The 17,108-nt window shown below is 38.5% G+C and overlaps 1 protein-coding gene across 1 annotated transcript in view; it reads left to right on the forward strand.

Annotated features, from left to right (window-relative positions):
- The window catches only part of GRB2 (growth factor receptor bound protein 2), a 120,863-nt gene that overhangs the window by 103,015 nt on the left and 740 nt on the right, over positions 1-17,108 (forward strand). Inside the window, exons 4-6 of the mRNA XM_069076438.1 lie at positions 5,879-6,001; positions 10,993-11,161; positions 15,562-17,108. The exon at positions 15,562-17,108 is cut by the window's right edge and continues 740 nt beyond it. Coding sequence (XP_068932539.1) covers positions 5,879-6,001; positions 10,993-11,161; positions 15,562-15,747 — 478 coding nt within the window. The 3' untranslated portion in view covers positions 15,748-17,108. The remainder of the gene's footprint in view (positions 1-5,878; positions 6,002-10,992; positions 11,162-15,561) is intronic.

Raw genomic sequence — 17,108 nt, forward strand, 5'->3', positions numbered from 1 at the left:
GAAGTGACTTGCAGATCACTTTGGAAGAAAGGGGATCCAGGGAGGTAGATTAAGTATTGTGAAAGTGGAATTGAAAATTTCATTGAATACAGATGCATGGGAGTAGGAGATGGAATGTAGTTCATGTAGCAGCTACTAGTCTAGTGTGGTTACAACACAGAATATGTGAAAAAGACTAATGTGAAATAAGACTAGAAATGGTAGGTTGGAACCAGGTTATGAAGTCCTTTAAATGACAAGCTAAGTGGTTTGTATTTTATTTTATTTTTTTTTATTTATTTATTTTGGCTTTTTGGAGGGCAGTTGGGGTTAAATGACTTGCCCAAGGTCACACGGCTAGTTTTTTGTGTTAAGTGTCCGAGATGAGATTTGAACTCAGGTCCTCGTGACTCCAGGGCTGGTGCTATACGCTGCACTACCTAGCTGCCCCTCGTGGTTTATATTTTAGCCTAGAAGCATTAGGGGCAGACATATTTTGCCTGGACAGCCCTGTGCCCAGAAAAGGTTGTTTTCACCTATGTTACAAAGGATAGACTAGAAAGGGAGAGACTTACAAGTAGAGAAGCTGATGAAGAGACAGGCCTGAATGACTGTAGTTGCTGTGTGATTGAAAAGAAGGGAATAGATGCTAAAAGTGTTAGGGAGGTACAATTGACAAAACTTAGCAACTAATTGGATGTGGGGAGTAAGGAGAGGAAAAGTCAAAGATGACCCCAGGGTTTGTTCCTGGGTGACTAGAAGGGATATAGACTGTCAACAGAAAGTAAAGTTTGGAGGAGCAGGCTCAAAAGAGGAATATATTATTTTATGGTACTTGGAAAGTAATTTTGGTTTTGACATGGTGATTTTGAGATGCCTATGGGTCATCCAGGTGGAGATATTATCAGTCAGCAATTATAGAGTATAATTTAGGGGATAAATTTAGGAGTAATCTACTTAGAGAAGCTAATTGAACCCACGTGTAGGTGATAAAAAGAGCCAAAGACAGAGCCTTGGGGATACCTCTACTAATGGGGAAGATGAATGATAAGTCAATCAAGCAGTCTTAAGGAGGAAGTAGTCAGGGAGGAGTAGACCATGAAAACACCCATGCTTCTTGGGAACATCACTCTGGACCTCAGAACTTATAGGAATCTTCATGACCAACTCATCCAGCTCAATTTCACAGATGAAAAAATGAGACCCAGAGAAGGTAAATGACTTTATCAAGGTCACTCAGGTACTAATAGAGGTGTAGAGTCAGGAAGACTCGTTTTTGGAAGTTCAAATCCAGTCTCAAGACTCTTAACTATCTGTGTGACTCTGGGTAAGTTACTTTAACCTTGTTTGCTCAGCCCCTTATTTGTAAAATGAGCTAGAGAAGGAAATGGCAAACCACTCCAGTTGCCAAGAAAACCCCAAATGGGCTCACAAAGAGTCGGACATGACTGAAAGATCATGAAAGATCAACAGCAGAAGTAAATTGAGAGCTACCCAAGAGCCAGGGATACCCAAATTCAAGCCCTGTCTCTGATGTACACTGTCTGTGTGACTCAAGGCAAGAAATTTAACTTTTCAGTGCTGTCAGTAGTAACTCTTTAAAACTATAAAGTTACAGAGAGGTTACTTATCTGCTGGTAGAGGGAGTTTATTCACCTAGGAGGTCCCTATAACAGTGAAATTACAGGTGCAGTTCCTGTTCCCTTTAGAATTTGTTTATGGAAATGTGTAATAGTAGCCAGAAAAAATTAGATTCATGCCTCTTGCCATCATCTTTCATCATCCTTAACTGGAAATATAGGGAGGGAAAATATACCCTAGTATAGCTGTAATCAAAACTAAATTGTTATTAAGCATTTTATTAATAAATATTATAATATTTATTGTTATTAAACATTTTTTAAGTACTTGTTGTGTGCCAGACATTGTGTCAAGTGATGAGAATACATAAAAAGAGGCAAAAGACAGTCCTTGCCTTCAAGGAGCTTACAATCTAATGAGGGAGACAGCAAGCAAAACAAATATATACAAAGCAAGCTATATATAGGATAAATAGGAAATAATTAAAAGGGAAGGCACTAGAATTAAGAGGTATAGATAAGAAAGATTTCCTTCCTATGAAAGATGAGAATTTAGTTGGGACTTAAGGGAAGGGTGGGTTCAATGGTCAGTAGTCAGAGTGGAGGAGGAAAAGCATTCTGAGCATGAGGGACAGCCAGAGAAAATGCCCAAAGTCAAGAAATGAAGGGTCTTGTTCATGGAATAGCCAGGATGTCAGTGTCACTGGCTCAAAGAGTACATATCTGAAGGAAGACTGGAAAGGTAGGCAGGGCTATGTTATGAAGAGTTTTTAAATGCTAATCAGAACATTTTGTATTGGATCATATAGACATTATTGGACTTTTGCTTTAGGAAAGTCACTTTGTTGGTTGAATTGAAGATAGCTTCTGAATGAGGATCCAGTAAAAGGGACTGAGAAAGAGCAGTCAAATATTTATGGGAAACCAGGAGAGAGAGGTTTCCCCAAAACCTAGAGAGAAGAAAGTATCAAGCAGGGGAGAGGGTAATCAAAAATATCAAAAGGTTCAAAGAGCTCAAGGAGAATAAGAATTGGATTTGGCAATTCAGAAGTCATTGGTAACTTTGAAAAGAGTGGTTTTGATGGAATGTTAAGGCTGGAAGCCACGTTGTAAGGAGGGAGGCTAAGAAGACAGAGATAGGAGAGAAAGTGGAGGCACCTGTTGTAGAATGCCATTTTCTAGGAGTTCAGCTACTAAGTAGGGCAGAAGAGATATAGGATTATATTGCAGCTGGAAGGATCAAGTGAGGGTTTTTTCTGATTAGGGGAGATAAGAAGTAATAAGGAATGAGCCAGTAGAGAGGGAGGAATTGAAAAAGTGATAGAGTGAGGATGACACAGGGGCCAGTCTTTTGGAGGAGGTGTGATAGAATGGAATCCCTGGAACAGGTAGAGGGCTTAGCCTTGATAAAGAATAAGGTCACTTCATGTGAAAGAAGAATGAAGGAGGAGATAGTGGCAAAAGGCACCTGAGTGATAGAAAAGAAAGGGGAGAAGAGGGAGCTCACAGCAAATGACAATGTTTTCTGTAAAATATGAGGTGAAGATCTCAGTTGAAAAGTTGAGGGGAGAGGAAGCTATAGGATATTTGAGGAGGCAGTGAAAAGGTTTGGAAGAGCCACTGTATAGAGTGGAACAGTGAATTGATAAGGCAGGGATCATAAAATTGCCTAGCAGCTTTTAGGGCCCAGTTGAGGTTGTGTAACAAATTTATAATGGGCCCAGTTACAAATGTTGCATGATTTTCTCCAACTTCATTTGGCAGCATGTGTGTAGGAGAGAAGGTGGCAAATGAGGGAAGTGATCCATGGCTAAAACTTGACAGGGCATGATCACCAAAATGATAAGGGGGCTGGTGGTTCAAGAGATGAGCATAGTCTAGAATTTAATTGGCTTCACCAAGAGGTCAAGATGGAGAAAAGAGGAAAGAATGGCTAGTGCAGGGGAGGTGGCCTTGGAGAGAGTGAGGGGGTCAAGGGATTGGAAGTCATGGTGTGGATATGAGGAAGACTGAGAGGTAAAAGACCTATATGTTATGGTCAAATAAAGGGGATTTCAGGAATTCATGGAGGTGGTACATTTGTGGATGATGGCAAGATCAGGGATATGACCATTTTTTGTGTATGGAAGTGGGGTGGAGGAGCAGGTCATGGGAAACGAATAGGTTGAGGAATTGAGTGGTTAGGAAATTTGAAGTAATTTTCTGAGGTAGATCTGCTGTGGCCTCCTGGGTAGCTAAAGTCATTATGGATAAGGGAACAGGAAAAGGAAAAAAAAAATTGGGGTGGGAAGAGGGGAGAGCTTTTCTGTAATAGAAATAGCATTTTCTGAGCTAACTTCCGTATTTTGAATCTAGTTCCTTTGAAATGTTACTTCTTTTATATGGTAGGTTTTCGTTGAGGAACTGAGGCAGGCAGTGTTAAGCAACTTGCCCAGGGCTACACAGCTAGTAAGTAGCTACTTAAATCAGCTACACAAAAAGCTGATTCTTTTTGACTCCAGGGCCAGCATTTCATCCACTGAGCCACCTAGCTGCCACTGAATCATCTTCAGTTGTCCTAATCTACATCTGGTCCCTGGACCCTGATGGCTCTGGAGGAGAAAGTGAGGCTGGTGACTTTGTACAGCCCTCCCTCCCTCAAATCCAATTCAGTTGCAAGTCATGTCATCATCTCCCTGATGTCATGGTCCTCTCTGAGAATGAAGAACAAAACACACACACAATATGGAAGGGTGTTTATGATAGTGCAAAACCCAGAAATGTGCTTTAATTTTACTGATGAAGATTTGTCCAAGTTCTCTCTGCAGAATTAGATTTCTCCTGCAAGGAGTGTGTGATTTTATTCTGGAAAAGAAACATCTTCCTATAATGTTAAATATTCTAGTTGTTCACATAGCATTGTTGGTTGATGTAGCTTTTCTGGAATGGATTAACATTTCTTAGATTTATAATTGAATGATTATGTACTATGAAATAAGAAGGTTCAGCAAAGAATTTATGTAGGTGGGTAGATACAGAAAGGTAGCTAGAACATTTATTTAATACTGTGCACTGTGCTAAACTTGAGTATACAAATACACAGGTAAGCAAGATAATCCTTGCTCTCAAGGAGCTTACATTCTAATGAGGGAAGACAACACAAATGGGAGAATATCATATTTAGTATTGAGTAGAAGAGACCAGGGTTAATTAGCTGGTGATATGATCATAGATGTAGAGATGTAGCTAACCTTACAGATTATCAAGTTAGATGTCTTCATTTTACACATGAAGAAACTGAGACTCAGAGAAGTTAAGTGATAAATCCAGGATTAAAATCTAGATTATCTGACTCCAGATCCAGTACTCTTTCTAACTATATGGTCCCTGAAAATGTTAAATTTTTAAGTGTTTGGTTTTGGGGTTTTTTTGGGGGGGAGGAGTCAAGTCCCTTACCTCTAAAACACCCTTCCCCCCCCCCCCAAAAAAAAAAAAAAAAACAACTAAAAACAAAACTTCATAGCAGCTAATTGGTAGGTCTGCTTAATAATTAGTCCAGCTTTGTGTTCTGCCTATTAAGTAGCTGGGCCATATAAGAAGACAGCTCCGCTTCCTCCAATACTTAGGGTTGGTACTGTATTGTCGTAAAAGAAAGGGGGTATAGGTCTTTCCTAAAGAGAAAATACCAACCAGCTTAGTAAGATTATTCCCTGTCCTGGTAAGAATAACATTACATTTTAGCACACTTGTTGCTAAAAGTCTAGAGCTTTTGCCTTTGGAGCCGTTTCCATGGCAAAGCTTTATTTCTGGCCACCTACCTCACTCCCCATTCCCACCCCCACCCCATCCTATTTTTCTTGGTAGCTAGGTAATATGAATAGCAAATGACTACATAAAGTAGACCTCCTTTTCCTTATTTGATTCATTCTGTACATTTTTCATGTTTATGTATCTGGGGGCTTCCCCAAGTATCTCTCTAGTGAGTGAGAAGCTAAACTTGTGGTCTTTAACCCATCTGGCAGATTTTTTAAGTGTCTACCCTCATAGAAACTATTTAATATTGTAATGAACTGCTCTGTAATAAGTCACTTTCCTAGCTGGAGGGTGGGGTGGGGAGGGGAGCCTCAAGGTTTCATCATTTAAGGGATTTAACTTACTGAACCCTCAACAATAGTGAGTTAACCTAATTGTTGAGTATATTGGTACTGAAAGGTGGATGTTGCTTCCTTCACCCCTCTAGAAAGGGGAGTCATCTTTTTGCTGACACTTCAAGAGCCTAAACGTCTTGTATTTTTTTCATGTGGGGGAGCAGACTTTGACTGGGTTACTTTGTTCTGTAGGTGGTTTTTTGGCAAAATCCCCAGAGCAAAGGCAGAAGAAATGCTTGGCAAACAGCGACATGATGGTGCCTTTCTTATCCGGGAGAGTGAGAGTGCACCGGGGGACTTCTCCCTTTCTGTCAAGTGAGTCTTTCTCTGCTTACTTTCCCTCTTGCCCACCTCTAAACTAACTTAATTGTGATGCTAGCAGAGGCCAGGTTTTTTATTCTACAGCCTGGCAAGTTCAGAACTTCAGCTATTTTGAAATCATAAAGAGTAAAGATCTGATGACAAAAATGGCAAATGTTGTAAGAGCTGTGGGAAAATAAGTACATTTTGCTCACTGTTGGAGGAGCTATGAATTAGGAGAGCTATTATGGAAATCATTTTGGAACTATGCACAAAAAGTCACCAAATGTCAGTGTACTTTGAACTGAATGCCACTACTAGGCCTGTTCCCCAACGAAATCAGGGAAAGGAAAATGACCTATAGGTACAAAAATACTTACAGTAGCCCTTTATGTAGTGGCAAAGAAGTGGAAACTAAGGGAATACCTGTCTGTTGATAAATGGCTAGACAAATCATAATATATGAATATAATAGAATACTGTGCTGGGGGAAAAAAAGTATGGCTTCAGAAAAGCATAAGAAGACATATATATATAAAGTGTTGCATTTTGAAGTAAGCAGAACCAGGAAACAGCATATGTAACAACAACATTGTAAAACAAACAACTTTGAAAGACTTTCAGACTTTGATCAACACAGACGAACCTTGATTCCAGGGGACCAATGATGAAGAATGTCACCAGCTTCCTAGCAAAGAAATTACTCAGGAGGGTTAGCTAGGTGGCACGGTGAATAGAGCACCGGCCCTGGAATCAGGAGGAGACCTGAGTTTAAATCCTGCCTCAGACACTTAACACTTACTATCCATGTGACCCTGGGAAAGTCACTTAACCCCAATTGCCCTGCCTTCCCCTCTCTAAAAAGCAAAAAAATAAAAATAAATACAAATGACTCAGGATGCAGAATGAAAGATATTTTTGGTCATGACCAAATGAATTTGTTTTACTTGACTATATTTGTTAAAAGGTTTTGTTTTTCTTGGTTTTTTTTCCCTCAACTTGGGGGAGAAGATAGGGGGGAGAGCAAATACTTTTTTTTGTTAATTGATAAAAAAAGGGAAAAAATTAAATCTGAACTAGTAGAATTCTGGGTGATTCAAAGATCTCAGTTTCCTCCTATCTAAAATGGAGGACAAGAAGCAGAAAGGAAAAGATGGGCTAAATGATAGTCTGATGTCACTAATTGCATTTAAGATTTTATGATCTTCATTATATCATCTTCAGGCTCGCCTATAGGCACATATTCCTGCCTATTGGTGGCAGTTCTTGTTGAAGATGTAAAAAAGGGACTGAGTGGATACATTCTTTACTTTTTGGTGGCCAAGTTAATTGATGTTTAAAACATATTTTTCCCCTAAGCATTAGATTGTCTGTGTACTTTGATAGTTCTTTTGGCAACTCAGTGCTGCCACCTGATGGGTCATTTTTTTGAAGAGCTCTTTGAGGGAAAAGTAGCTGTGGAGATAGCTAGCTTTGGATTTTTATTAGGAGGCAGCACCTTTGTAATTGGAGATTCTGCCTTTGCCAACTGAATCTAAACTGTATATAAAGGGACATGGGCAACTAATTTTGGATTATAATGGGACTTAATTTCTTTGGTGCCTGAATGTTCTTTTTCTTTACATTTTCCCTGGAGTTCATTTGATCTGAGTGGAAAGGAGAATCAGAAACACTAGAAGTGAGCTATTAATTTATTATGCAGAGTATCAACCATTCTGTTGAAGAATTACTCTGCTTTTTTCTTTTTTTAATTGTTTTATTTTTTTTACCATTTGTTTTTAAAACTTTGATTTCCAGATTCTTTCCCTCCTCACCCACCCCCACTGGGAGGACATGTAATTCAATATAGGTTGTAAATGTGTAGCTATGGAAAATGTTTCCATAGTAGTTATATTATGAAAGACTAACTATATTTCCCTCCAACCTATCCTGCCCCCCACTTATTCTATTTTCTACTTTGAGCCCCTTCTATAATCCCCCCTCATATCCCCTTCCTCCCTATTTTCCTATAGGGTCAGAGACCCAGTTGAGTGTGTATGTTTATTCCTTCCTTAAGCCAAATTCAATGAGAGTAAGGTGGACTCATTCCATTTCACCTTCCTGCTCTTCCCCTCCATTGTAAGAGTTCTCTCTTTCCTCTTTTATATGGGATAATTTACCCTATTCTATCTCTCCCTTTCTCCTTCTCCCAATATATTCCTCTCTCACATCTTCATTTTATTTTTTAGATAATCATCCCTTCATATTCAACTGATCATACACCTTCTATGTATACATGTACACATATATACACACACTCAAAAGTATATTTATACACACATATACCCTCCTATACATACATACACACATACATATATATTCCTTTCAACTATCCTCATACTGAGAAAAGTTTCATGAGTTACAATTATCTTTTTTCCATGTAGGAATATAAATAGTTCAACTTTAATAAGTTCCTTATGATTTCTTTTTCCTGTTTACCTTCTCATGCTTCTCTTGCTTCTTGTATTTGAAAGTCAGATTTTCTGTTCAGCTCTGGTTTTTTCATCAAGAATACTTTAAAGTCCTCTATTTCATTGAATGACCATATTTTCCCCTGAAGCATTATACTTAGTTTTACTGGGTAAGTGATTCTTGATTTTAATCCTAGCTCTTTTGACCTCCAGAATATTATATTACAAATCCTTCAGTCTCTTAATGTAGACGCTGCTAGGTCTTAATGTTATCCTGATTGTGTTTCCACTATACTTAAATTGTTTCTTCCTGACTGCTTGTAATATTTTCTCCTTGACCTGGGAACTCTGGAATTTAGCTGTAATATTCCTAAGAGTTTTCTTTTTGGGATCTTTTTCTTTCTTTTTTTTTTGTTTTTTTTGGGGGGGGCAATTGGGGTTAAGTGACTTTCCCAAGGTCACATGGCTAGTTTTTTGGGTTAAGTGTCTGGGGCCGGATTTGAACTTAGGTCCTCCTGACTCCAGAGCCGGCGCTCTACTCAATGTGCCACCTACCCACCCCTTTGGGATCTTTTTCAAGAGACAATCAGTGAATTCTTTCAATTTTGCCCTCTGGTTCTATACTATCAGGTCAATTTTCCTTGAGAATTTCTTGAAGGATGATTTCTTTAAATTATCTCTCCTGGATCTATTTTCCAGGTCAGTGGTTTTTCCAACGAGATATTTCACATTGCCTTCTATTTTTTCGGATCTGTTTAGTAGTATCTTGATTTCTCATAAAATTAGCTTCCATTTGCTCCAGTCTAATTTTGAAGGAATTATTCTCTTCAGTGAGTTTTTGAGATTCCTTTTCCATCTTAGCAGTTTGGCTTCTTAAGGCATTCTCATTGACTTTTTGGTGTTCTTTTTTTTTAATTTTTTTATTTTCTCTTTTTGGAGGGCAATTGGGGTATGGCTAGTTTTTTGTGTTAAGTGTCTGAGGCCGGATTTGAACTTAGGTCCTCCTGACTCCAGGGCTGGTGCTCTATTCACTGCACCACCTAGCCTCCCCTCATGATTTTCTTGCATCATTCTCATTTCTCTTCCCAATTTTCCCTCCACTTCTCTTACTTGATTTTCAAAATCCTTCTTGAGCTCCTCCATGGCCTTATCTAGTTCATATTTTTCCTGGAAGCTTTTGATGCAGGAATTTTGACTTTGTTGTCTTCTTCTGGTTCCATGTTTTGATTCCTTTTGTCCCCCAAAAAAGTTTCTGTGGTCTGATTGCTCTTCCTTTGTTTGCTCATCTTGCCAGCCAGTTACTTGACTTTTGAGCTCTTTGACACAGTAGAACTGTGCTTCCAGAGTGGAGAGAGCTGTGTTCCAGATTGTTGGGGTTTTCACAGTTGTTGTCAGAGCTGTTGTCAGAGGTCTGAGGAGGGCTCCCTTTCCACAGCCACCACTAGTTCTGGTACACTGGTGTTCCTCACCCCAGGACCACCACCCAAGACTGTGAACCAGATCCAAGCAGGTCAGAGCAAGAGCAGTTATCCTCTGAATGGTCGCTTGGTCCTCCTACAATCTGCAGGCCAAGAGCTCTGGAGGCAGCCACACAGTAGCTGCAGCCACGGTGCCACTGTCACCTCTCACCCCAAGGGCAGGGGCCAGATGGTGCTCCTTTCTCTTTGGTGTTTATGGGTTGAGAAGTCTGGAAATCGCCACAGCTGCAAGTGATTCACTCTCCTGAAGTCCACTCTGGCTGGTCTGACCACAGGTCTGGGCCAGCTTGGCTCATGCGTGACTATGCTCAGCTCCCAGCCCTATGCAATAGACCCTTCTTATTGGCCTGCCAGGCTGCCTTCAGCGGGAGATTTGATTCTCTCTTGTCACTTTGTGGGTTCTGTAGCTCTAAGGTTTGTTTAGAGTCATTTTTATAGGTATTGGAGGTGGTTGGAGTGGGACCTCAAGCAAGTTCCTGCTTTTACTCTGCCAACTTGGCTCACCCTCCCCCCTTTTCTTTAATTTGTTAATCACTAAATGAAGTTCTATTTAATTTGATAAGAGATTAGTATTTTCTCCATTTACCTAGTAGATTTGAAATCTATATTCTTATTCCTTTTCTGATACCTTTGTTGCAATGTCATGTCTGCTTATAGCAGGACTATGACAGACACTATAGACACCTGTTTTCACTACAATGGTAACAAGGTAGGCTTGTTTCCTTGTATTTGACAGGAATTTTTTATGTGTGTCTGTACCTTAGAGATAGGAATCAGGAGGAACTGGAGGGAGACCTCTGGTTTTATAGATCTGATCCATGTATGTTAACCATTAACATTAATTGGGAACTCGTATAGTTGCATACCTGTTTTCTTTCTAACAAGGGCAAGATATCTTATTATTTCATTCCTTATTCTTTGAGCCACAGTACAAGTATCTGATACCTTAGACTGGGAGAAAGATTGACAGATTATTGTCTTTCTTTCCTATTAAACTGCTTTTTTGTAGTAAGAGATGTCCTAACTAAACTTAGAGAAAGAATTCTTTGATTAACATATATCCTCTGGTCTTCCCCAGGTTTGGAAATGATGTGCAACATTTCAAGGTGCTCCGAGATGGGGCTGGGAAGTATTTCCTTTGGGTGGTAAAGTTCAATTCTTTAAATGAGCTGGTAGATTATCACAGATCCACCTCAGTTTCCAGAAACCAGCAAATATTCTTGCGGGACATAGAACAGGTGCCACAGGTAAGTACATAAGAAGAAAAGCATCAGTACTATTTAATACATTAAGACTTGTTTCTCAGCAAATTAACATAGGAGAAAAAGTCCTTGTGGTATCTTAGCACTCATTCTTAATATATTCTTCTTGTGCTAAATTAAAAATGTGTGAGAAAGGGGAGGCTAGGTGGTGCAGTGAATAGAACACCGGCCCTGCAGTCAGAAGGATCTGAGTTCAAATCCAGCCTCAGACACTTAACACAAAAACTAGCAGTGTGACCTTGGTCAAGTCACTTAACCCCAATTGCCCTACCTTCCCCCCTCCAAAAAGCAAAAAAAAAGAAAAAACCTCCCAGGACCAGATAGATTTACAGGTGAATTCTACCAAGCATTTAAAAAATAATTAATTCCAATACTACATAATAAACTGAAAAAATTGGTAAATTTTTCCCACAATATTGTTTCTGTGACACAAATGTGGTTTCAATACCTAAACCAGGGAAAGTCAACCTAGAGAAATAAAACTATAGGCCAGTTTCCTTAATAAATACTAATGCAAAAATCTAAATAAAATACTAACAAGGAGAGTAAAACGATATAGAAAAAAATTATACTTTATGACCAGATTGGATCTATACTAGGAATGTGGGCTGTTTTAATATTATAGAAACTTTTAAGTATAATTGGCCATATTAATAACAAAACAACAAGAATAAAATTATTTCAATGGATGCAAAAAAAAACCATTTTTGACAGAATACAACAGCCATTCCTCTTTTTTTATTTTTTTTTTTTTTTTGGAGCGGGGAAGGGAAGGCAATTGGGGTTAAGTGACTTGCCCAAGGTCACACAGCTAGTAAGTGTGTCAAGTGTCTGAGGCCAGATTCAAACTCAGGTTCTCCTAATTCCAGGGCCAGTGTTTTATTCACTGCACCACCTAGCTGCCCCTACCCATTCCTCTTAAACACATTAGAAAGCACAGGAATAAATGGAATCTTCCTTAAAATGATAGTCCTATCTAAAACCCGGATCAAGCATTATATATAGTAGGGATGTCCATTATCTCTAATATTATTCAGTATCATACTAGAAATTCTAGCTGTAATAATAATACAAGAAAAATAAATTGAAGGAATAAGTTTAGGCAAAAAACAAACAGACCTGTCACTTTTTTGCAGATGATAGGATGATTTAGAGAACCCTCTTTAGAAAAACTAATCAGAACAATGAAAAACTTCAACAAAGTTGCAGGATATAAAATAAAGCCACACAAATCATCAGCATTTCTATATATTACAGTGAAATTCTACAAGAAGAGGTAGAAAGAGAAATTCCATTTAAAATAGCATTGGATTATATCAAATACTTGGGAGTCTACCTGCCAAGATTCACATAGGAATGTGAATATATACATATAAATATGTGTGTGTTTATACATACACATACAACCAATTACAAAACGCTGTTGCCACAAATGAAGACAATTCTAAATACATGGGAAAATATTAATTGTTCATGGGTAGGTTGAGCATCAACATAATAAAAATGACAATACTAACTAAATTAAGTTACTTATACAGTATCATTCCAACCAGACTACCAAAGAATTACTTTATTGAGCTAGAAAATATAACAATAGAATTCATCTGGAGTTTTGCAAAACACCAAGATTATCATGAAAACATTATTATGAAAACATATATCAATGAAGGAAGCCAAGCAGTCCTAGATCTCAAAGTATACTACAAAGCTGTAATTACCAGAATAGTTTGGTATTGGATAAGAAATAGAGTGGTTGGTTAGTAGAACAGATTAGATACATAATGTACAGTTGTAAATGAGCACAGTAACCTAGTGTTTAATAAACCCAAATATCCCAGCTCTTAGGGTAAGAACTTACTATTTAACAAAAATTGGGAAAGCTAGAAAGTAGTCTCGTAAAAATTAGACATAGGCTAACATCTCACACCATAAACCAAGATAAACTTAAAATGGGTTCATGATTTAGACATAAAGGGTGACCTCAAAAGCAAATTAGTGGAACATGGAAGAAATTACCTATCAGATTTATAGTATAGGAAGAGTTCATGACAGAACAATATGGAGATTCACAAGTGATAAAATGGCTAATTTTGATTATACAAAATTAAGAAGTTTTTGCACAAAAAACAATGCAAAATAAAATGAGAAGAAAAATGAGAAACTGGGGGGGGGGGGGAGGGAGAACCTGTGCAGCAAGTTTCTCTGGCAAAGGTCTTATTTCTACAATATATAAGGAACTGAACCAAATTTCTTAATTTTTAAGAATAAGCAATTTCCTAGCTCATCAAGGGTTAAGAATGGGTAGTTTTCAGAGGAAAAAATCAGAGCTATCAATAATCATATTTTTTAATGTTCTAAATCATTAATAATTAGAGAAATGAACATTAAAACAACTCTGAGGTACCACCTCATACTTATCAGATTGGCTAAGATGACAGAAAAGAAAAATGACAGATGCTGAAAGGGCTGTAGGAAAACAGATAAAATAATGCACTATTGATAGGGCTGTGAACTAGTCCAGACTATTCTGGAGAACAATTTGGAACTATGCCCAAAAGGCTAAAAAAAAGTGTGCATGGCCTTTGGACTAGCAATACCACTGCTAGGTTTATATCACAAGAAGATAAAAGAAAGAGGAAAAGGACTCATATGTACAATGTGTGATTATGGCAGTTCTTTTTGTGATGGCAAAGAATTGGAAATGGCTAAACAAGTTATATTGTGCTATAAGAAATGACGAGCAGGATGGTTTCAGAAAAACTTAGGAAGACTTAAATGAATTGCTGCAAAATGAAATGAGCAGAACCAGGGGAACAGTGTACATAGTAACAACAGTATTATCATGATAATCAGCTGAAAGATTAACTTTGATCAGTATGGTGATCCACCTCAATTCCAAAGGACTCATAGTGAAACTTGCTATCCGCCTCCAGAAAGAACTGATGGACTCGGAGTGCAGATTGAAGCATATTCTTTTCTCTTTCTCTCTTTTTCTTACCTTTTTTAAAAAAAACATGGCTATATAACTATAGGTATTTTTAATGAGTTTTGTTTTTCTGACTTAATCAGTAGGTATAAGGGGAGGGAAAGGCAGAGAATTTGAAACTGAAGATAAATTGAAAAGAATACTGGTATAGTTACTAGCCTCAGAGTCAGGAGGACCTTGCTTCGTGTTCTACTTCTGACACATCCTGGAATTGTCAGCCTGAGCAAGTCACTAAATCTCTGATTGAGCTATCACCTCTCTTACAATCTAAGTTGCAGACCAGTTGACAATCTTCCTTGATAGAGAGTTCCCTCCACCAGTGGAACCGTAGGTCTGGTCTTTTCCTTCCCCTTACATCAAAATAGACTAAGGCAAGAAAAGTAAAATTTTCTATGTGCTGCTACCAGATTTCCCTCTGCTATAAGCACAGAAGGAAAGAGCTAAAAAGATACTTTTGAGGGATAGGAGCGAAGGGACAGTAGCTTCCTTCAGTCCCCTAACCTAACTGTTGATTCTTGCTCAGACTTAGTAGTGGTATACTGTTCCTTTTTTTTTTTTTTTTTAAGCAATCAGGGTTAAATAACTTGCTCAGGGTTACACGGCCAGTTATTGTTGTGTGGGTGCTGAGTATCTCAGGGCGGAACCGATCCCAGGTGTCCCACGCTGGGGCCAGCACTTTTACTCACTGCGCCACCTGGCTACCCCTAAGCAATTGGGGTTAAGTAACTTGCTCAAGGTTACATGGCCAGTTATTTTTTGTGTGTGTGTGGGTATTAAGTATCTGAGCCCTGAACTGATCCTAGGTCTCCTGACTCTGGGGTTGGCACTCTTACTCACTGCACCACTGTTCCTCCTTACCACTATTACCCACCTTTCTGCCAGACCTGGGACCTAAAAGTAAAATATGTTCAAAACCTTTGGTTTGAGCAATGTTTCAACTCCTATTTTCCATCCTTCTTGCAAAGATTAGGTTTTGCTGTTCTCAGCATATAGGTAGAAAAAAGTGACATTAAGTGAAATAGTTGGGGGAGACAGGAATGAACTGTTGAATTTTCCTCTTAGGCAGTCATTTGGATATTATTAAATCAGGAACTTTGCTGTATATACAGTGGGGTTTGGTTAAAATGTTACTGTCATTGTTGTGAAATCATGTTAGGGTACCATTATGTAGGATATAACTAGCCTGAGTTGATGCTGGTGACCTGTTATCAATAGAGCTTTTAACTGAACTGTTTATCTCAAATGATGCAATAGGCTGCACTTAGCCATTTATACATTATAGACTATTTTTCTCTCTATGGAACACATTTGAAAGAAAATAAACCAAGACTATTTGTGACATAAATTTTAGATCTTTCAACAGTCTAACAGGTAAACAATCTAATTCTTTCCTTTTCAGCAACCAACATATGTCCAGGCCCTCTTTGACTTTGACCCCCAAGAAGATGGAGAGCTGGGCTTCCGTCGGGGAGATTTCATACAGGTCCTCGATAACTCAGACCCCAACTGGTGGAAAGGAGCTTGCCATGGGCAGACCGGCATGTTTCCACGTAACTACGTCACCCCAGTGAACCGGAACATCTAAGAATCAATAAGAAATTATTTAAGGAAACATGAAAATTTTAAAACATACACACATACAAAAGTAAAATCCACATGCTGCATCTAACAGCAGCCAGTGAGGGAGCTCTGAGCATCTGGCCATAACACCTAAGTCACCATAGGGTGACCCTCTCTCACTCTGGATGGAACTTTGGTGAGGGAGGGGTGGGAAAGGGAGTTGGATATAAAATGCCAAAACTTACCGTTAAATTAAGAAAAGATCATTTTTATTACAGATTTTCACAGGTGTTCCTATTTCCCTTCCTTTATCCTTTTTCCCCCCATTCTTTCTCTTTTGTCCATCAGTGCATGACATTAAATGACACACCTAATCTTAACTGATGCAGATAATAAAAGATAAGAAACCAAGTGGACTGGTATTTTCTCGATGCAGAATGTCTGTTTTAGATAAAGTGATCAAATTGAAAGAATATACTTTATTGTCCTTTTCTTAGAAAAAAGAGAGAGGACTCCCTACATGTTCAGAATTCAGATCTTTTTGCACTGAGAAAGTATTTGTGGGTTTGGGTAAACCTTGTATTTGTCATTTTGGGTGCAAAGTAGAGTGAATGGAAGATATTTTCTGATACATGGGCCATCTTGCAAAATTCTAAATAGCAGAAACTTGGGGTGGGGGGGTTTCACCATGTTATTTTCTAAATGGTGTGTTGTTGGACATTTTTTTATAGTGCCTTTTCCATTATTTTCAGGGGGTTTTGGTTGTAATTTTTAAGTTAAAAACAGTCCAGAACTTTTCAGCCAATTTGTCCCCTCTTATATGTATAATTTTTATATTTGTCAGGGAGTGAGACAGCGAGTCAAACAGGGAGAAGTTCGAAGTTCTTATTTGTCTCTTTGAAGCCAGAAGTCTTTTAAGGATTAAGCTTTAATATTGATGAGCAAGTACATATTTCCAGAGGTGATGCATGCAGGACCTAGAGATGCTGCCAACAGTAGTGCAGTATGGTAGATACCCCATGGAACAGAGAAGAGCTATAGCCCTTCCTATATTTGATTCAATCTGGTAAAAAGAAAGCTGAAGGTCTCAGGTGATCTCTCGTTCCCTCTTGACTGATGGGAGACAGTAATTCTTTCATGTACCTCCCTATGGCCAGAAAATGTCCAACTACAAGAAAACCAAAAGAGGAAAATAGTTGAACTTTAAACTTTAAACTTTTTTTCATTCTTAAATCTTAAAACATAATCCTGTATTCCTGCACTGGTGCAGGAATGTAATTATTTATATTGTCTTGCTCTTAAAAATAGGGGATATCTTCTTGGAACTTTGATGTGTCTCTGTGTGTGTGTGTGTGTGTGTGTGTGTGTGTGTGTGTGTGTGTGTGT

The sequence above is a fragment of the Petaurus breviceps genome, unplaced genomic scaffold (assembly GCF_028583685.1).
Source record: "Petaurus breviceps papuanus isolate PSGF00001 unplaced genomic scaffold, PetGlider_PUasm1.0 90925, whole genome shotgun sequence".
Taxonomy (NCBI): Eukaryota; Metazoa; Chordata; class Mammalia; order Diprotodontia; family Petauridae; genus Petaurus; species Petaurus breviceps.